At 55.5% G+C, this 20270-nt stretch overlaps 2 protein-coding genes across 2 annotated transcripts in view; both read right to left on the bottom strand.

Moving 5' to 3' along the window:
* Positions 1 to 20: 20 nt before the first annotated feature.
* On the bottom strand, positions 21 to 3427 carry LOC135451857 (intestinal-type alkaline phosphatase-like). Its single transcript, XM_064721441.1, has 11 exons — positions 3328 to 3427; positions 2674 to 2790; positions 2396 to 2511; positions 2148 to 2322; positions 1876 to 2048; positions 1671 to 1805; positions 1522 to 1591; positions 1277 to 1409; positions 969 to 1162; positions 705 to 827; positions 21 to 434 (listed from the first exon to the last, which is right to left on the bottom strand). Exons 1-11 carry the CDS (start codon positions 3425 to 3427, stop codon positions 148 to 150), a joined length of 1623 nt encoding a protein of 540 aa, XP_064577511.1. The 3' UTR covers positions 21 to 147.
* A 1330-nt stretch (positions 3428 to 4757) lies between these two features.
* DIS3L2 (DIS3 like 3'-5' exoribonuclease 2) overlaps positions 4758 to 20270 on the bottom strand; it is a 179158-nt gene continuing 163645 nt past the window's right edge. Inside the window, exons 16-22 of the mRNA XM_064720694.1 lie at positions 14644 to 14827; positions 13397 to 13483; positions 9344 to 9491; positions 9108 to 9238; positions 8781 to 8885; positions 8006 to 8107; positions 4758 to 5299 (exon numbers count right to left, since the gene is read on the bottom strand). Of these exons, the coding sequence (XP_064576764.1) occupies positions 5201 to 5299; positions 8006 to 8107; positions 8781 to 8885; positions 9108 to 9238; positions 9344 to 9491; positions 13397 to 13483; positions 14644 to 14827 (856 nt within the window). The 3' untranslated portion in view covers positions 4758 to 5200. The remainder of the gene's footprint in view (positions 5300 to 8005; positions 8108 to 8780; positions 8886 to 9107; positions 9239 to 9343; positions 9492 to 13396; positions 13484 to 14643; positions 14828 to 20270) is intronic.

Here is a 20270-nt window from a genome sequence, read left to right as displayed (position 1 = left end):
GAGGCACAGCCAGCTGGGGGGGCAGGCACAGGGCAGCACCTCAGGAGGTGATGGCCACTGAGAACTTTTGCAGGGCAGATGGAGACAAGCAACCTGTGTTTATTGCATCCCTTGGTCCTGCCCACAGTGGGACTCAGCCAGAGCCTCTCAGTGCCTCCCTGTGAGGGCTGCCATGCAGAGGCCCAGGAGGGCCAGCAGGGGCTGTGGGGAGCACCGTGGGCCATGGGAGGCCCTGCGGTTTGCCATGCACCCGGGCTCTGTGGCATAGGGCTCGAGGCAGGCGGCGTAGGCCATGGCGTGGGCGATGTAGTGCTGCTCCTGCACCCCGTGGAACAGGTGGGCCATGGGGCCCTGGGCCAGCACCACCACGTCTTCCCCACTGTGAGTCTCTGTCTCCAGGGGCACAGCTGCCTGCTGTCTGTAGTCCTTGTCCTCTGCAGGGGGAAGAGGAGAAATGAGGCTGGGGTCTGTCTTGCTGACATGTCACGGGGCTGGGGGACAGCTCCCATCACTCCTGCACCAGCCTGATTTCTGCAGTGTGGTGACTCCTGAGCCTCACAGTGGCACCAGGACCCTGTGTGGCATCCATGGCCATGCCAGTGTGATACTGTCCCCAGCCACTGTGTGCCTCCACCAAATCCCCATCAGACTCACTGGGAATCTGTCCCCAGCCACCCCATGGCTCTGCCACCTCCCCAGCAGACTGGTACCTGCAGCAGGGAGGCTGGCAGCTGGACGGGCCCCATCACGGATGCTGTAGCCAGGACCGTTGCCATAGAGGATGCTGGTGTAGGCTCGCTTGTCCTTGGCTTTCTTGGGGGCCAGCCCTGGCACAGGGAAGGACATTGTCACCCCCTGTCCCAGCTGGGTACCCTCCCCAGCTCCCTGCCTGGGCAAGCTCAACCTCGCTTTGGAGCAACAGGGTGAGGTGGAAAGAGGGATGCTCACTGCCCCTCTCCAGGACCCACCAAAGATGGAGTTGCCTCGTGGTGTGCTGCCCCCAAAAGTGAAGACATGAGAGTGATCGGCCGTTACCACGGTCAGGGTGTCAGCAGGGGACGTGAGCTCTCCTGCCCGTGCCACCGCCCGGTCCAGCATCACGGCCTCCATCAGCGCCTGCTTGGCTCGGCCACTGTGGTGGCCATGGTCAATTCTGCCACCTGCACAGGGAATGTGGCTGTCACCCTCTCCCTGGTCCCCTTGCATGGCCACCTACTCCCAGGACCTACATCCCACCTCAGCCCCAGCCACACTGCCCGCCTGGAGCTACTCATCTTCCACAAAGAGGAAGAAGCCCTTGGGGTTCCTGCGCAGGATGCGGATGGCCTTTTCTGTCATCTCCACGATGGAGGGGTCTGTGGATGTGTTGCGGTTCAGCTCATACTTCATGTCCTTGGGCTCGAAGAGGCCTGGGGGAGGAGGGTGAGGGGGTCCATGCCGGGGCTGCTTTGTGCCTCTGCTGACATGTCCAGAAAGGGGAGGAAGAAGCATTGCCACTGGTGCAGCCAGTGATGCTCCTACCCATAAGGTGGCTCACAGAGTCGTCTTTGACCGCATCCAGGCCCTTCTTGTCCCAGACATAGTGGGCACCCTGCCAGCAAGAGCAAAACCAGTGCCAATGACACACACCCTGTGCCCAGGGTTCCATCTCCTCTTCCCCCACACACTACCTGCTTGGCACTCAGCCACTCAGCAATCAAGTCCCGACCGTCCTTCCTGGTGCCATTTTGATGCGGGTCCTCTGGATACTCAGGGTCTGGAGTGTGCCTGGGGGTCATGTACATCCTCCCGCCGCCCAGGATCACCTGCAGGGAGCTCAGCAGACCCTCCCAGTGTTCCACGGCCCCTCCCTCCCGCTCCCGCTCCCCAGCTCACGTTGATGTCAGTGTTGTGCACCAGCTGGTAGGCGATGTCCTTGCAGCCGTCCTGCAGGGCCTCCCTGGGCATGTTGGCGTCAGCGTACCAGCTCCGGCTGGCCGAGTGCGCGTAGGCTGCCCCGGGGGACGCGTGCTGCACCCGCGTGGTCGTCACGATGCCCACAGACTTGCCTGCAGCGTGGCCAAAGGTTTACACGGAGCCCATCCAGCCCTGCACGGCACTGGATGGCCGTGCCCGGCTTTCCAACAGGGTTTCCTGCTGTCCCATACCTGCCAGCCTGGCCCGGTGCAGGACAGAGTCCACCTCGTTGCCAAAGGTGGTGTGGCATTTCCCATAGACGGCTGCCCCGCTCAGGCCCAGGGTCTTGGCATTGGCCTTCACCCCACAGAGGTAGGCGGTGCCCGTGCCAGCGCTGTCGGGCACCTGCCGGTCGATGGTGTAGGTCTGGAAGCAGATGGGTGCAGTGGGGTTTCAAGCAGGGGCAGCAGGAGTGTCCCCCCAGCCCTGCCCCACTCACCTTGGCCAGGGCCACATGGGGAAAGGTCTCCATGGTCAAGACGCTCTCCTCGCCCGAGCCACCGGCCAGCTGCCCCTTGTAGATCCGAGCTGCTGACATGGTGGACAGCCCCATGCCTGTGGCCATGTCTGAGTCACTGGGGGGCAGTGGCCGGACCAGGGACAGCCCTGCCCTCCCCAGGCACTGCCTGAGGGCTTGCCCCAGCCCCATCTTCTCATCAGCCACATCCCCTGGCTGCTGGGGAGCTGCAGGGCCTGGCAGTGACCCGGGGCACTCACCGTCACCCATGAAGAGGATGATGTTTTTGGCCCGCTGTGCTGCTGGCTGCAAAGCCAGGGCCAACTCCAGCCTCCTCCTGGCACCTTTATTCCAGTAGCCCGGGGTCTTCTCAGCATCTGGAGGTGAGAACAGAGCTGGGAGCCTCCAGGTGCATCCCTGGGATGTCCAGCATGCCCATCTCTACGTGATGTGAATTTAGCTGCTATAAGCCCACCCCACGGAGGACCAGGAAGCCCCAGGAGATCAGCATGACTTTTCAGACCAGCACTGCTCAGAAACTACCTGCAAAAGGAAACTGAGGCACAGTTTGGCAGGGAAGTCACTTGTACCTCTTGGCAGAGTGGATGAGGAGCCTGAGGATCAGCCACAGCGAGTGTGCAATGGCTGGGTAACCACGGCTGGCTGTGGCTATTGGGCCACTTTATCCAAAGTCAGGAATGGGGGTTGGGAGCAGCAGGGACGGGGCAGGGGGGGAGCAGAGCCTGCTCTGGGGGGAAGCTGAGACCAACCCATTCAAAGGTTGTGGTCTCAGAGCACCCTGAGGTGGCAGTGAGGGTTCCCATTTGCTGGCATCCCAAGGGGAGGTGACATGGTCCCTGGAGATCCCCCAGGAAGTGACACCAGCCCCAGCATCCCCCACCAGAGGTTCTTACCCCACTGTCCCACGCGTCCCTGGTCACCAGAGGCTGCAGCGGCAAGCTGGGCGAGGAGGCAGAGGAGAAGGCAGGTTCCAGAGGAAAGCGGCCGCCCCATGCTGCCCACCAGCTCCTCCTGGAATGCTGCCCTAGTCCAGGCCCAGGGACGGCCCTTTATGGCTCTTCCCTGTCCCCTGAGATGATGAGCTGATAACATTCACCGGCTATCTCCCAGCCCTCTCAGGGCCCTCCCAATGCCAGCGCCCCACCCTGGGGCCATCCCTGCCCCCACCAGCAAGGCAGGACCTCCAGCCTGTCCCTGAGGACCAGGGCACCTCTGGGCCCCAGCTCCCATGGGGGCGGCTGCTGGGGGACCCTGGGGAGTGAGAGGGAGAGCACAGGGCAAAGGGCTGTTTTTGCAGACAGGCTGAGCTGGGCCAGGCTGGATTTGTCTGGTTTCTCCTGAGACAAACCCGAGGAGGGGGACACTGGGCTGAGGGGTAGGGAGTGGACGTAATGGCTTTGGTGTCAGTGTTCTCTGGTCCCCTCTCCCAGCCAGTCACACGCTGCCTACCAGCTCCTGGGACAGCTGGTGCCTGACATGCTGGGCACCCTGGGGCAGCCCATGCCAGCACACTGCACAGTGGGGTACATTCTGTGGGCAGGAACAGCCCCTGTCACCAGCATCAGGTGACATCGCCCCTGATTGCACCAGGCCATCTGGAAGGACACTGCATGAGCACAAGTCCTGGGGACTACAGGTGTCACTGATGGCTTCACCAGCTCCTAGGAAGTGTGCTGTGCCCAGCCCTGATCCCCCATCCTGACCCAGGCAGTCGAGGTTTGGCCAGCTCCCGGCTCCCACAGATGGCTGATGTGCTGGTGCTGGCCATGGCTGTCACCACTGATGGGGCAGAGGGATGCAGGGCTCCCTGCCTGCCTGGCACAATGGATCTATTCCTTCTTGTCAGATGTCAATCCCTTCACCAGACACTTCTTGTGATGGTGTGGAGGTTGCCAGAGCAGCCCATGCCCCCAACACATGCTCAGAGTGTGGGTGGGGGACATGGGGACAGAGCAGGCAGAGGTGGCTGGAGATGGCAGAGGTCAGTTGGTCAGTGAGGCACTGGATGCAAGGACATGGTCCCATAGGGTGCCTGAGCAGGGTTAGGCTGGAGGCCAAGGTGTGAGGGACTGGAGCAGACACACAGGAACTCCTGATGAAGTCAGAGGGACTGAGGGAATACCTGCAGGATCAGGAGCTGGGAACACCTGCCCTGATGTCACATCTTCTGGCCAAGCATATCTGAGGCTGGGACAGGCAGTGAGGCCAAATTCCATAATGCCTGGGAAGTGGCAGGCATGGGAAGGCAGGGGGCTGCCCAGAGGTGAATTACCGCTGGGAACATGGAGGGAACAAAATAAAACCTGCACGAGCTCCATACACAGCTGCTGACCCGGCTTTTATTACATGACACACAACCCTGCAAGAAACCCTCCTGCACGGCCCCATGGCTGCATCCCCCTGTGTCCACATCCCACCTGGGATGGTGGAGCCAGCCCCTCTCTGCTCCTGGGGATGCATATCCCCTCTCTCAGCCCTCACCACGGGCACTGAAGCTGCAGATGGACACCACTGCCTTAAAAAAAACATTAAGAAAGCATCATGCTAAAAATACCCAAGAGTAGAAATGTTCTGCCTGGGGCAGGCTCAAGCCCTGAGCCCTGCTCCCAGGCGGAGTTAAAATCCAAACCAGAAATAAAACCACAATGGTTTTAAAACTCAAAACCCCAAAGTCCTTGTGGGTCCCTTCTGCCTCCAGCAGGTGCTGGAGCGGGGCCTGGGAGGTGAGGGAGCATCAGCAGTGGGGAGCACACAGAGCCAGGGCTCTCACTTGTCCAAGCTTGGCCTCTTGAGCAGGGCACTGTACTTGAGGGGGCCACCATCTGCCGTCAGCACCACCTCCACCAGCGTGAAAATGGTGATCACCTTCATCAAGGGAGAGAAAGAGAGAAAAGAGGGTTTTCAGGCAGCCTGGAATCACACCAAGATTTGCTTAAAGCTGCATTGGCTTTTGCTGCCTCCATCAGTTCACCCATGAGGAACCAAGAATTAGGGCAGGATGGATTCAGACAGCTCTGCTGGGGTCCAGGATGCTCCTAGGGCTGGAGACAGCATCCTCAAGGGCAACACCACGAACTCTGACACCACCCAGGGCATCCAAGCCAACCTGAATGAGCCTCCCAAAACATCCTCACTTATCCCAGCATGATCATGTCCCACTCTTGCTCTCCACACAGTCTGGGAAGAATTGTGGGCATTTGTGTCCTTGGCTTTGGGTCCCAATCTCCCCTCAAGGCCACCCGTGCCTCCCCTCTCCAGCCACAGAATCACATCATCCCTTAATGGAGCTTGGCCAAGAGCCAAGGCTGAGCTGTGCTGAGAAGGGTTTCCACATGACATTAAGCATTTCCTCAGCATCCCACAAGGAAGGAACAATGTGCCTGTGCTCCTACAGGGAGAGGAGACCCAGGAAGGGAGCACAATAGATAAGAGAGATGCAAGGGAACGAAGACCCCAGAAAATCAATCCCTCCTGTTCAGGAACTGCACTGCTGCTGCCATCTCCCTGCTCCTTTGAGCCCAGCTCTTGCTGTGATTGATGGATTGGAAAGTATTGATCTGCTCTGTCCTTGAGGCACAGTTAAGGGGCTGGCTGGGACATTGGGAAGGGCTGTCCTGGGGTCATGCACAGGCATTTGGGGACTCTGCTTGCTGGAGCCAGTTCTCTGTGCTGTAGCAGGGCTCACTGGGGCCATCTGCTCAGGGCTGGCCCCACCAGAAGCAGGCTCAGAGGTACTGGTGTAACCTTGTCAAACCCTTCCCAGCTCATCCAGCATCAGCTGCTCCAGATTGATCATTCAGACAAGGAAAATCTCATTGAGACTTAAATGTACCGAAGTGGCCAGTGAGGAGCAACCTGCAGGAAAATCCTATCCCAACTGACTGCCAGAGAGCTGTGAGTTACTGAGCATCAGCTCCTGCCTGCCCCAGCTAGCTGCAGTGCAGGGGGTGGTGTTCAGGGGAAAGCCCCCACATATGGGGGAGCCAAAGGGGGAGAATCAGGGTTCTCCCTTGCAATCCTGCATTATCCCTTTGCTGAACTGCTGTGAAACAGCACAATTTCACATAAAATCCTCTGAGTCTTAGATCCACTTATTACTCCACCCCTGAGTGAGGCCCTGGTCATCTCCTGGAGATCAGAGAGAAATGGGGGCAACATCTGCCCTCTATGGCAGGGCCAAACAACAGCCCAGACCCCAGCACACCTCCTCACTTACAGCCTTCCCTGATGCTCCCACTGCCTGGCCAGGCTCAGCTAAACCAGGAAGCAGAGACCAAGGGCTGGGGACAGCTGGGGAGCTGGCGTGCTGTGGGGTGTCCAGGTGACATCTACCAGAGTACAGCATGGCTCAGTGGAATCTGGCTCATCCCAGGGCTAGAGATTTGTAAACTCAAGGATATGCTGGCTTGGAGGACAGCTCAGAGTCTGATCCCATGGGAGAGCTCCAGTGTTTTCTTAGGAGGTGTGGAAGGTTTGTGGAGGAGTTTCCTCTACCAACTGTTTTCTTAACCAAAACGGGCCCTGCTCACACTGAGGCATCATTTTTCATCAGTTCCCTGCTAGGGTGTAAGTGATCCCTGCTCCTGTAGGAAAGAGGGAACTGAGGCCACTCCAGGCTACATCCTCAGGGCTTCTCTGAGCCAAGCTGAGAGAGGAAAGCTCAGCTTCAAAGGGAGGGAGGCCTGCAGAAATGTTTGCAGAGCCAGATCCAGCTCTGATCACAACATCCACCCTGGGAAGGACTCTCCAGCACACGCATCACCCCAGCTGGGAGGGTCAGCCCACTCTGTGTCAGGAAACCTGAGTGGGCAAGGATGGGATGTGCTGGGCTTGGATGGAACTGGGGCTCAAGGGCAGAGCCCCTGGAGCAGTGCAGGGAGAGGCTGGGATTCAGCCCTTCAGACAGAGATAGCAGCAGTCAACACAGCTGGGGTTTTACAGCCATGCCAGACAAAAGCTGGCAAAGAAGCACCACTTAATCAAGCCAGACAAATGTGATTGCTCCCTTTGATTGAGTTACCAAGTTAATAGATGACAGGGACACAAGAGAGAGATTTCTAGATGCTGTTAAGCCTTTTGAGACTGCATCTCAGGAAGTCTGATTTAAAAAATTTCTCCTAATTGAGGCTAAACCCTGTCACAGGGATGGAAACCCCAAGAAAAAGCCATGTCAGGGGCAAAGAGTGCCAGGATGGGGGAAGGGTCTAGACAAGAGCTGCCTTAAGGCTGATCTTACTTAGCATCTTAATTGATGATCTGGAAGGAGGAAGTAAACAGCATGTTAATTCAATTCCTGGAAAAACCTGAACTGGGAGGCAGGGCACACAGCAGGCAGGGCAAAGACTGAAGGCTGTGGAGGGGTCAGATTGTGAGGGCAGTGATGGGACTGGAATGGATGGCACAGGAGGCTGAGGTTGAAGCTGGGCTCACTGGGAAGGGGACACAGCAGGACTGACACCCTGCGAGGCAAGTGCTGCCTCCCAGACCTGTCCCTGCAGACATCACAGCACCCACATGTTGCCCGCAGCCTCCCTGGTGTTGTGAGCCTGTCCCATGCTGTGGAGGTCTTACCTGGGGCACAGATTCCCCCTCCAGCTCCTCTGGCTCCCACAGGAGTGTCAGCTCTGGCTTCTTCCCTGCCTTCTGGTAGCGGAAGTCCACCAAGGGCAGCGCCTGCAGGCAGGGAGGGTATTGGGAACGTGCCCCCCCAGCTCTCCCCCAGCTCCCCTGTGGATGGGGCTGAGGCTGCTTCTGCCCAGCACAGCCCAGCTGCCTCTGCAGCTCTTCAGCAACTGGGATGCAGCAGCCTGTGAGCCTGAGCCTAGCACGTAAATCAGGGGCTGCTGCCATACATTACCAGCCCATATATCATGCTCTGTGTCCTGTTAAAGATGTCATTGCCAGACATATAACCAGGTTATTAAGAGAGGATGCTGTCACCAAGTGCAGGTGCTGGCCCACAGCACTGCTGTCACAGCCCCAGATAAAGCACCTGATTAAATGAAATGAAAGCCAGCCTTGCTCCCTGTCCTCACTTCAGATCCACACTTATCTCTGTTCCCCTGAATCTGGCTTTATTCACTTTTACCCAGCATGTCACAGGGAGAAGCTGGTCCCCAGAGACTGGGCTGATCCAGACCCCCCAGCCCCTTGTGCCTGCCTGGGCTGAGGCATGGAAGGCAAACTCCAGGAAGGTTCCCTCCCCTCTGGCTGGCCCAGCTAGGGCACACCTCTGCCTGTTGCAGGGCTGGCACAAAAGGGCACCGGGACAGCCGCTGCCTGCAGTGATGCCAGGCTGCTCTGACAAGGCAGGGTTGGCACTGTCTCACACTGGTGAGGTACTTACATTGCAGTAGATGCGCTTCTGGACTCCAAACTTCAGCACCAGGACATCAAAGGCCTTGCTCAGGACACCCATGACCATGGCTTCTGACTCCAGAGGACCACATTCCTGTCAAGAGACAGAGCTGTCACTACACAGCAGATCTCATTCAGCAATCCCCAAGACAGTGTCTCAAGGTCCTGGGATCCAGCAGTGGTGGTTGCTGAGAGTGTCCTCTCACTGTTTGCTTTTCCTAAAGACAAGTGGGCAGAGACAGCCCCTGCCCATGTAGGCTGGGCCTTCACAGGGAAATCCACAGATGCCTTGGGAGACAAGAGCCTTGGGTCTTACCCTGACAAAGACAGAGAAGAAGAGGTCAGCACTGAGCTCCTGCACTCTCTTGGAAGCCATCTTCCGGTCATTGCAGTGATCGGCCTGTTTCTGGATGGCCTCCTTCTCCATTGTGATGGGGGATCTGGCACCTGCAAAGGGGACAAGTGACAATAACACGCCCACGTTCCCTCCTGCTCCAGAGCCATGCCATGGCCCCTGTCCCTGTCGCAGCCCATGCAGGGCAGCACACGCACCGAGCGAGGCGGAGAGCAGGCGGTGCACGACGATGTCGGCGTAGCGGCGGATGGGGGACGTGAAGTGGGTGTAGAACGGCACGTTCAGGGCGTAGTGGTGAAAGAGCCTCTCGTCATCCAGGACGCCGGTGCAGAAGTAGAGAGCCATCTGAAACGGGGAGAAACCAGGCAAGGCTGTGAGCAGGGGTGGTGCCATGAGGTTGGAGGGGTCTGGCTCTGTGAGACACAGTGCCAGCAGCCAATGGCCCTCCTGTCTGCTGGCGGTCCTTCACCTGCTGCTCAGTTTGGGCTACACAGGCACTACAGAAACTGAGCACAGAATAAAAGGGGCAAAGCCATTGCCAGGAGCTGCTGGCTGCCAGCTGTCCCTGCCTGGCCCCAAGGACTGCATCAACTTTCATATCACCCATGGGTCTAAGCAGCTTCCTGCTTCTGTTCAGGCCCTAGGGCTCATTTGCCTTCCTCTCATCTTCCAGGGGAGAGCCCAGCAGATGCTCTTTGGTTCTGGGTCTGGCTGCAGACTTTAGACACACACTGTGCATGCTTGGAGAGCACTGAGGGCAGGTATGAGTGGCTTCCAAGGAGGAGAGAGAGCCCTGCTGTTATCCCTGCTGCTCCATCCCACCATGACAGCTGGGGAGCTGAGCAGCTGAACCGCCCATCCAAACCAACACCAGGGCAACAGCGGCACCACTGCTCAGCAGCCTCTTACAGCAGGAACTGCTCCTGTGTCACCCCTGTTATCCCACAGGTTACAGCTTTTGTTTTTACATCTGTGAAACACCAGCTCTTGGGGCTGGGAAAACACTGGGGGCTGGGCCCAGGCGGGGAGGGGAGGCTGTGCAGGTCAGGGGGGTGGCGGCGGGGTCACGGCACAGTGGCGATTGAATGAACTCATTTAAAAATAAGAGCAAGTGATTTAAAAAAAACAGGAGTAGCCAGCTCTGATTACAGAGCCGTCCTGGGATCCTTGGTTTGGGCAGCTGTATCCTCCACTCTCCAGGCCAGTGGCGCAGCCAGCTCCTGCTGAGCAGCAACGCACTGATCCGGGCAAGTAAATAGAGCAGGTTAAAAAAAGCAGCATCAGTCCCAGCCTTATTATGAGACCCAAGAGCTGGGATAGGAGCTGTAGTGGCTGCCAATTTCCACAACCCAGAATTAAATTGTTTCTGATGGACTCCACGAAGTATGGTCTCCACTCAATTAGCTCAGCTCCCACAGAATGAAGCTGGGCAGGGAGACACGCCGAGCTCCAGAGGCTGCTGTGGGGGAGGATGAGTGCCCTTGTGCTGACAGGCAGCACAGAACCACAGGGAGCTTCCAGCCACTTGCGCCAGGCTTCTGGGCAGAAGGCAGGAAGGTCCCTACAATGCCAGGCAGGCAGAAAGCAGAGCACCAGTCAAAATCCCTGCTCTGAGAAAGACAATGGGAAGAGCCCATCCCTGCCCTATGCCTAGCAGTGTTTTGAGTTATACCCCACCTTGTTTAAAGTCAGAAAAGATGCTGAAGGTCCTGTGCTGCTTGCTGTTGTCTTCATTGATATACTGGCCACTGCGGGGTCCAGCACCATTCTGGACACCCTTTTGGCAGCCCATGACTCTCACTGACATTTGCAGCAGCTTAAGTATCCCAGCAAAAATACTGCCCTAGGCCATGGAAGGGCTGCAGCCTGCAGGGAGCCCAGTCCAGTGTGTATCTGACACCCATCCTCACCACTGTGACAGTACAACCCAGTGACATCAGCCTGGCATGAAGCAGATGTTTTCTCATTAACAGATTTGACTCACAAGAGGTCTCAAATCCCCAGAGTTTGCTGCAATCCCCGGAGAACTGCGAGGAGCCTGGAAATAAATCAGCCCCAGCCAACCAGGGGCAGCTTTGCTTTCACGGACAGATTGAATCCCCGAGTGACTGAGCCCCTGAAAAATGGTGTGTCACTGCTCCTTCATCTGTTACAGGGCTCCTGGCATGCCAATCCAGGCATTCCCTCAGGCACACACATTACCAGTTGCTTCCCAGCTCCCTCCTCCTCCCAGAGGCTGATGTCTTGACCACCAGCACTCAATGAAGAGGAAAGACACAGGCTTGGCACAACCAGGGGTTAAACCTGTGGACAGGTTGTTTAGGCTGATTTAGCTGCAGCCTTGTCCCTGAAGCATCAGCTTTATCACTGGGAGCTGTGACATGTGCAGGGACACAGGTGACTCCCCAGTGCCCTGACCAGACGGTCTCGCTGCACCATCTGCCAGAGCAATGGCCCAGCCCTCACCACAGCCTGGGCCCCTCAGTGCCTGTGCTCTGCAGCTGCCAGCACTCAAATCTGTCCTCTTCCCCATGAGGGACCACGACATCCAGCAGGATGGGGCTGATTCTTCCATCTGCTCTCATGCTGGTGGCAGACAGCAAAAAATTACTCCTCTCAGGGAAAGCTCCTTCCTCCTGGAAGCTGTCTGCCCCTTTCCAAGTGTTTTGCCTATCAGAGGAGTGTGCCAGGCAGCAGGTTTGCCACGTATGGGTGGACTGAACAGCACACCTGAACACACAGGACCTTTGTCTTCTGATGATGGAATAAGCCTAATTCCTGGCAAAATCATGTCTTGTGGAGTATCTCCTTTAAAAGTGCCCCTTTCTCTGTCTGGTATCTACTCTGCAGAAGACTTCATCCCCAAAACCTTGACAGCTCTTTTATGTAATGAAATCTAACATATTCACAAGGCTAAATCTTAATGAGAGCCACTGTGTAGTATCTGAAATCACTCCCACTGCTTCTCCAACCACAGTCTCAGGAGACCATAACAGCAAGATCTCAGCAAGTCCATGGGTCCCAAAAGCCCATCTCCTCCTTGCTGCCACTGCAGAACTTTCTCCTTGCTCATCCATCCTGGCCAGCAGCCAGGCTTGCTCCACATGCTGCTACTGGCAAAGGCAGGCTTGTGCCACAGTCAGCAGGACCAGAGAGGGAATCAAAGGAACTCATGTCATCAGTGCACCTTCCACCAGAAAAGGAGGATGTGACAGAAGGGACAGGATAACCCAAAGCAGGATACAGGATCTGGGACAACACATCCAGCTCCAGAGGACACTTCCTGCTCTTTACAAAGCAGCCCTCCTGAGCTGGACACGTGAGAGGATGATTTACTAAACAGCTTCATAGCTCAGCACCGTTTGCAAACAAGCAGTAAGTCCCAGAAACACAGCAGGACTTCAGGCACTGCTAATGAGTAAATGAAGCAAATAAGCTAATTACAAGAGTGACAGTGAAATGAATGATGTTGGGAAGATGATTCATTCCTGCAGTGATAAGCAGGCCACAGCAGAGAGATCATTTCAGGAACGTGCCCCTTCTCCCCACGGGGTAGGGCTTTCCTCAGAAAAGGTTGTGCCGTGCCCAGCTGCAAATGCAGCTGATGCCTCACAAAAACTTTTCATGATGGTGATAAACACCCAAGTAAGTGTCCTGAGCTACAGATGCACCAAACATGACAACTGGTGTGAGCAGCACAAGCCTCCATTGCAGAGACTGTCAAAGAAAGCCACCTGGGCTGGAGGGAGACTGAAGGGTTTACAGAACTTTCCCTCTTCCAAGAGCAGGTACCAGACTGTGCCTATGACCAGCTGCACACCCCTACTCTTAATTCCTCCTTTGGACCAGTTGGAATACCATGATGTGAAGAAATGACACAAACATGAACCATGGAGCCCACCCCAGCTGTTCACAGGGCTGGGTCCTTGTGAGTCTGCTAACAGCCCTCATGCAACTTCAAGGGTGAAATATCCCAACCAGTAATAACAGGGACACTGTGGGCAGTGAGGAAAGACAGCCTGACCTTGCCAGCCAGTGAAGCTTTGTTGCTCCAGTGCCTCCAGTTCCAGCTGCACAGGGCTGGAGGCACTAGAGGAAGCTGCTGGCAGCCTTGGAACACCACATTCAGTATTATTGACTCCCTCTGTGTGCACAACCAGCCTGGTAACTCAGTAGGGGCAAGGACTGAAGATAGAGTCACAGCAGAAAGCTGCAAGCAGACATGCCCAACAGCACAGCGTTGTTCTCACCTGCATGGGCCTGGAGAACATGTAGGTCAGCACTTCTTTCCTTGCTCTGGAATATTTGTCAGCACCAAATGTTTCACTTAAGCTTTTCTGGAGGAGAAAAGAGAGAGCATTCAGTGTTGACATGTTATGGTGGTAAAGGGACCCAGGCAGACCTTACTGATGGTAACAGCAGCCTGTCAAAGCCAATTTCCCCTTCTTCCTGAAAACCCCCTTGTAAGCCAAAAGGTGCACATGCAATTGGGCTTTGCTGTGGTCCCAGCAGCCCCAGGTAGGACTGCACACACAGTCCTGAGAACTGGCTCTCCACCTGGGGTCAGTGGCAGGGAGCACCAGGGCATGGGGACTGCTGGCTCTGCCCCAGCTGTGCAGTGTGACAGAGAGGATGCAAACCCTCTCCTGACTTGTGCCTGGCTCCCATCCAGCTGCTGAGAACTTCAGCACAGGGACTAATGGGACTCTGGGGAGACATGGATATGGGAGGTCACTGCCTGGGGGTAGCAGTGAGGAAGGGCTGGAGGGTTCAAAGTGCAGGAGAGGAGCTGAGTGAGCAGCCTTGCCTCTGCTGATATAGGCTAGGCACAGCAATCAGGGAAAGCAGTCCCAGCTGCTGGAGGGGCGTGCAGGAGCCAGCAGGGATGGGATTAACAGAGGATTATCCACAGTCCAGTTGCGGTGAGTAAAGAAAATCCTGGAAGCTGCGCGGTGCTGTTCAGCTGGAGTTCAGTCTCAGGACATGCTCAGCACAGGAGTGGTTGGACACTTCTTGCCCTGGCTGCATCTGAACTTTCCCAGTACTTCTCTCTAGTCCTTCCCAGTCACCCCACTCCCCACCCTGCCCTCTCTGAGACCTGCAGCAGCCCAGACAGACACAGCCCCGTGCAGAGCTACTTTCCTTGTGCTATGGAGCAAATTCCCTGCACAGAGAAGGAAATCTGGGTGTCCCAGTGAGTGCTCCTGCACTGAAACATCCTTCCCATTGCAGGGAGGGCAGTGCAGGGGTCACTTGCAAGGTCCTTCCCACTCTGCTCTAATCTCTGTGCACAACATGGCTGGCTAGGCCAGGCTGGGCCACCCCTGCTCAGTGCTAATGGGATCAATAGTGAGTGAGGGAGGTGTTTTGTTTTGGCATGGCACAGTTGTCAGCTGTGCTTGGGCAGAGGGGGCCAGGGAATGAAGCACACACTGCCATGAGCATGCCATCATGTAGCTGCCCATCCTTGTCCCCACGGCCCTGGCAGGCCACTCACATGCAGGGTCCCCGCGCTGCTAAAGTCGATCTCGAGGCCGACTTGGTTGCAGAAGTCCATGAGGTCTTTCAGCAGCTTGGTTTGGGGCGGGGGGTGGCGGCGCAGGAAGGCCTGCTCGGGGAAGGAGCGGTAGATCTGATGGGCCACAGCCATGTTTGCCAGCAGCATGAACTCTTCCACCAGCCTGCAGCACGAGAAAAACAACCCCAGGCCCAGGTTAGACAGGGGAGGCCCCTGGGAAGCCAAGCCTGTCCACAGTGATGGGAACTAATATGACACAGGGGGACAGGGGAGCAGCTTGTAGTTGCTGACATAAGCACAGATTAGCTGTGAGATTGCAGCAAATCCCCCCCAAATTCTCACTTTCTAGCGGAGGTTTCCCCAGGGACTCAGAGTAAGCTGTCCTGCTGGCGCAGACAAGCAGAAGTCAGTGATAAATTGACAGCTTAAATTAGGATAAAATAATCTCCCTTTAGGTCATTTTATCTCCTGGAACGCTTGACAAGCAAAACAAACGCCGTGCGAGAGATAGCACAGAAAACAAACACACATCTCTGTCTTCCTGGGCCAGAGCAAACAGCGCCTCGCTCGCTCCCCCATCCCCAGCTCCACATGTGTGGCCAGGCCCAGGCTCTGAGCCCTGCCCCATGCCAGGCTCCCACCCACAGCACAGCACTGTCCCCAGGCAGGACAAGCCACCAGCGCTGCTCCAGCAGGGCTGCCTTGGGCACCCAGAGACTCCACAGGCTCCTCCATACAATTGCCAGAGTGCTGGGGTATTCCACGCTGGGGTGAGCCCCTCACTTTCCACTCTGAATGTTCATGCATTGAATGGAAACCTCTGGGGTTGCACAGTGCTCAGGAAAGCAATTCCAGCACTAGAGATCATCTTTGGTGTGTGTATGGGCTGTGCTACCAGCAGCAGGGCTGTGCCACGGGGGACTTGTTTAACTGGGCTTGATAAGCCAGAGATGTGCTTAACGGGGCTTCCTGCTATTTCCTGCATGTATTCCCAGGGCTCCTAACTGGTGCTAATTGCCAAAAAAGATAATAGATTTACAGAAGCAACCTCATCCTCCCAGCAATGCCTGAGTGAGCTATTGCTGGTTGTGCCAGCCCAGCCCTGTTGCTCCTGCAGTCAAAGCAGTGATTTTGCAGGGCTGGTTGGGGGACCAGGGCTGCAGCCAAGGGTTCCTGCAGCTCCCAAGCCTGGTCACTGCTGGGGAGACTGCCCAGGTGAGATGTGCAAGGTGCTGCACTCCCGGGGTACTCCTCCAGCAGTCATACATTCTCAGCCTGGGAGTACTTGCCAAGAAACTAGAAAGAGAAAGGAAATAAAGGCAAGCCCAGAGGAGAAATAAGCACCTGAGAGTGATCATCAGCAGTAGAAATATTAGTCTTTAATGGGAAGGAGCTCCCTTATTAAGAGCCCAGTGGATTCTCACAGAGGGTTTGTGCCAGAGGCCAACACTTGAAGCCCCACAGGGAGGGCAGGAGGGACTTCCTGGCCCAGGGGCAGCGTGGGCAGGGCAGGAGCAGCACGGTCTAAATGGGAATGGGCTGCCTGCCCTGTCCCCTGAAACACCGGCCCATGGGGATATGCTGCCAAAGGCCAAGGGCTGGGTCGCAGGTGGGCAATGCTGAGCAGGATCAGGACAACTCCCGAGGGGCCACTTCAAGGGGGCTGAGCCAGGCTCTCGCTGTTCCTGTGCAGCAGAACCGGCAGATGGCAACCTCGGTCCCTCTATAGCCACCAGCTCCAGGGGTCCGGGACACTGTGGGACAGCATGGCCCGGGGGCACGGGGCACCCCGGCTGTGGGACAGCCAGTGGCAGCCAGCGGGTCATGGCATGGCCATCCCCATCTCCTGAGAGTGGGGGACACACCACCCTTACCGAGCAGCACGTGGGGAGCATGGCCTGAGGACAGCTGTGAGGCTGGGCCAGCCCATGCTCACACCTGGGAAGCCCCTTCTGCCCGAGCCAGGTCACAGTGAGGCACAGAAAACAGGGCAGGCTGCAAAAGGCTGCACCTCTCCTTCCCATGGGCTTTGGTGCAAGCAGAGGGAGGCACTTCCAGCATCAGCCTCAGCTACACAGATGCACTTGGACAAAGGTTGGCCATGGAGTCCCTCTGCACCTCCCTTGAACTGCAGCCTCTACAGAAGGAGATGAAAGCCCATTTTCAAGGACAAAGCAACAAACACTTGTGAACAAAATCTCCTCCTTGTCATAGGCAATATGTGCTCATTGCATGTCCCAGAGAAGAACACTGTGAGCAAATGCTGCAGCAGACCCTGGTGTGTCTGTTCCTGGGGAGCATGGGAGTGTGAACCCTTCATCTCCCATCTACAGTGACACTTTTGGCTGGATGCAATTTCCACCTGATTATTAACTTCTGCATTTTGTTTTATCATTCTGTGGCTTGGGCTTCTACAATTTCCAGGACATACCTTTGTTCTGATGTTGTAGGTACTAAATGGAAGCACATACCTGAGCACCTTCCTGCCAGGGATGCTTTTATTGTTGAAGTAAAACTAACAGCACATACTACCCACTCTGCTCTGCAAAATCCCATCCTGGGAAACACCCAGGAGCTTTGCACCCATGACAGGGTGTGCAGGATGTGACCATGGACATTCAGAATTGAAAAGCTATTCTTGCTCTCTCGCCCAAAGGCAGAGGCAGGCTCTGGGAGATGCATCTGCAGCTCAGGCTTTCAAGGATCAGGTAACACGGATAAGGTTGGACACTCCTCTATCTGGGGGGAAAGGAAGCCCCAGGATCTGATGGGTTGGTTTGTGTCAGCTCAGAGTAACAAACCAGAGTGCCCTGGGAAGGCTGCAATGCCCTGGGGGCTGATGCCAAACCCCCCTGCAGGGACAGAGGGTCCTTCCAGCTCTGGATCACTGCAGGGTCATGGAGCTGCTCCCCAAATGCACCATGCTGCAGCATTCCTGCAAGCTTGAAAGGGAAGAAGAGTGTGGGGCTGCTCTATAACTCCTAGTCAGATTTGCTCTAAACATCAGGAGTTCAGGAAGAGAAAGCAGCTTCCAGTAGGCACAAGTCACAGCTGGGGTAATCCAGAGCATGTGAGAGCTCACCAGGGTCAGAGGGAACAGGAAACAGGGGACAGTGAAGGAGTTGGCACCTGTGATGGGAGTTAAGCCACCCTACCTGTTCCAGCAGAGCAACAGAGTCTGGGGCTCAGGACACAGACAGGAGACAAGATCTGCATGAAACAACTCAATGTGGTGACCTCAGTGCACCTGAAAGGAAAACCTTAATCCCAAGAGGAGCTCACACTGTGACTGCATGGGATGTTGGTGACTCAGGAGGATGAGCCAGGGATAGGACTGCCCATGAAGCCAGCAAGGCTTCAGGTGCTGAGGAGCTGGAGGGCACAGCAAAGCTACTGCCTTCCTGCCCTCCCCACGTGGCCTTTCAGTTGCACTTTTAGCTCATGTTCTCACCAGGACTTCAACTAAGCAAGCACTACACTGTGGCTTGGAGAAAAGCAATGAATGCTGGGCTGGTGGGAGCAGAGGTTGGCTGGCAGAGCATGGACCCAGCCCAATGGCTGCTGCTGATGCTGCTGGGAGCTGTGCTGAAGCCCTGCTAACTTGTCAGCAGGTCAAACGACAAGAGGTTTTGGGGTTTCTGTGGGTTTTTTTCTTAAAACAGCCCAGCTTGGAGTCTGGCTCAGTGCAGCTGGCAGACAGGAGTACAAAGAAAAATATTTAATGGCTAAAAAAACGGAGACAGAAAGACTGGTCCATCTGAACGCGCGCTGAATGAATCCCATGTGAAATGCATTCTAACGCCATCGCTACAGTTTCCTCTGGATTAGCTGAGCTATCCTTGGCTCCTGGCTCCATAAAATCCCATAAACAATCTGATCTGAACTTTTGCCCTTTCTGTGCTGATGTGAGGCTTCCTCTGCCATCCCACAGACAGGCTAGGGGTCAACAGGTGGCTGTCCCTCCCATAGGTGCCTGCAGATCCCAGCTGTCCTGCTAACCTCGCTGCAGGAGGGAGCATTTCCAAACCTGCTCCATGCATCACTTAACATGTGAGGGCAAGGAGAGGGAGAGATGGGATGGCTTTTGAGCTCTCTAATATGTACATCTCCTGTCAGCTCTTTCAATATCCAGATTTTGGTTTTGAGTTATGTGGATGAAACTCATCCTCAGCCTGCCTTATGCAAGAGGTCAGCTGGAGTGTAGGGGCTCACACTCTCCCAAGTTTCAAATGTGACCAAGGCATGCCAGTGCCTACACCTCACCAACTTCTGGGGAGATTTCAAGCTCCTGAGATGCTCTTAAACACAAGTCTTGGTGCCTTTCAAAGTATTTTTGATAGTCATAGCTTCTGTAGGGAAATAGTCACCTATGAAACCATTCACTGAAGAGGACTGATGACATCTTGATTACAACCTCAAACTCAAGCTAGTGGGCTGTAATTCCTCTCAGACAACTCCTGTCAGTGCCAAACATCTATGGGATGTGGAGAGAGGAGCTGCACATTCAGACCCTCGACCTGCTTTAGTATCAGCATTACTATTTGCTCCATTAAATGTTAGGTAGACCCTTCCCAATCTCCAGATAGCAACCTTGAAAAACTACTGATGCCCTCAGCAAGTTGTTTGGTTGATGGCAAATAAAATAATGGTTTTTCATGGCAAATCTGCAAAGAGAGGCAGGGCAAGTAAAATGCCTATTTGGCTGCTTGTCTCCATGGCAATGCAGCTAGGCTGCACAGCAGCCATCCAAGTGTCCACTCTCCCTGATTAACTTGACAAATGACATTAGCTAAGAAGGGTTTGCTCAAAGGGAGAGACAAGGAGTACTTTGTGTGCAATCCAGTAAGTGCAGGAAGGAGGCAGGCAGCTTCCTTAAAGCAAAAGGACACTAAAATACCTGCTGTTCCAGCAGGGCAACAGACCCAGGGGCTTCAGAGCAAAAGGCAGTGAGGTGGGGCTGGAGAGATGAGCACAGCTGTTCCCCCGTAATGCCTTGCACACCTCCATCCTCTCCTACAAGATGTAACTGATGGGAATATCCAGGTGTTGGAAGAGTTATCACAGCTGAGGTGTGAGAGATAAACCCAAAACACCACACAGCCCTTCCATGGCAGGGCTCTTTGCTTTTGATGGGCTGGAGAAGTTGGTCTTTCCTTCACGTGTAGCTCATTGTGGAAAACCTGCTCCCAAAAGGACGGAGCTGAACTGTTCTGAGCTGGAGTCTGAGCCCCCCTTCCAACGGTGATCCCTCTGGCTGGGTGAGCTGCCACCAAGCAAATCCCCAGCATTCTTCCAGCAGTTCAGACTAGAGCCAAATGTTACCAACCTCTTCTGCAAGGGTTACCAAACTTCTTTCTCCTAACCCATCACAATATCTCATCTGCTCCTCTCCATCTTGTCTCCCTCTCATAGCACGCACTCCCTCCTACAAAAGGAACAAGACTTCTGCTATTCAAATTTCTTCCTATCTACAGATAGATTTACCATCCCAGATCAGCATGGGTTAGTGCTTTAACCTGCAGTCAAAGGCATCCTGTTTCTCAGCCCATATCTATGTGCCTGCCTCAGGTGTGTCCAGCTCCGTGCTGGGTTCAAGCAGGGTTAGG

Source organism: Zonotrichia leucophrys, chromosome 9 (assembly GCF_028769735.1).
Source record: "Zonotrichia leucophrys gambelii isolate GWCS_2022_RI chromosome 9, RI_Zleu_2.0, whole genome shotgun sequence".
NCBI lineage: Eukaryota > Metazoa > Chordata > Aves > Passeriformes > Passerellidae > Zonotrichia > Zonotrichia leucophrys.
This window is presented reverse-complemented; position numbering and strand designations above follow the sequence as displayed.

Excerpts from the sequence above, each read along its gene's own strand:
- LOC135451857 (XM_064721441.1), bottom strand. The coding sequence starts at position 3,427 with ATGGGGCGGCCGCTTTCCTCTGGAACCTGCCTTCTCCTCTGCCTCCTC. Across the intron at positions 2,323-2,395 it reads CCCATGTGGCCCTGGCCAAG|ACCTACACCATCGACCGGCA; the intron begins GTGAGTGGGGCA and ends ATCTGCTTCCAG. Across the intron at positions 435-704 it reads CCTCCCTGCTGCAGGTACCA|AGGACAAGGACTACAGACAG; the intron begins GTCTGCTGGGGA and ends TTCCCCCTGCAG.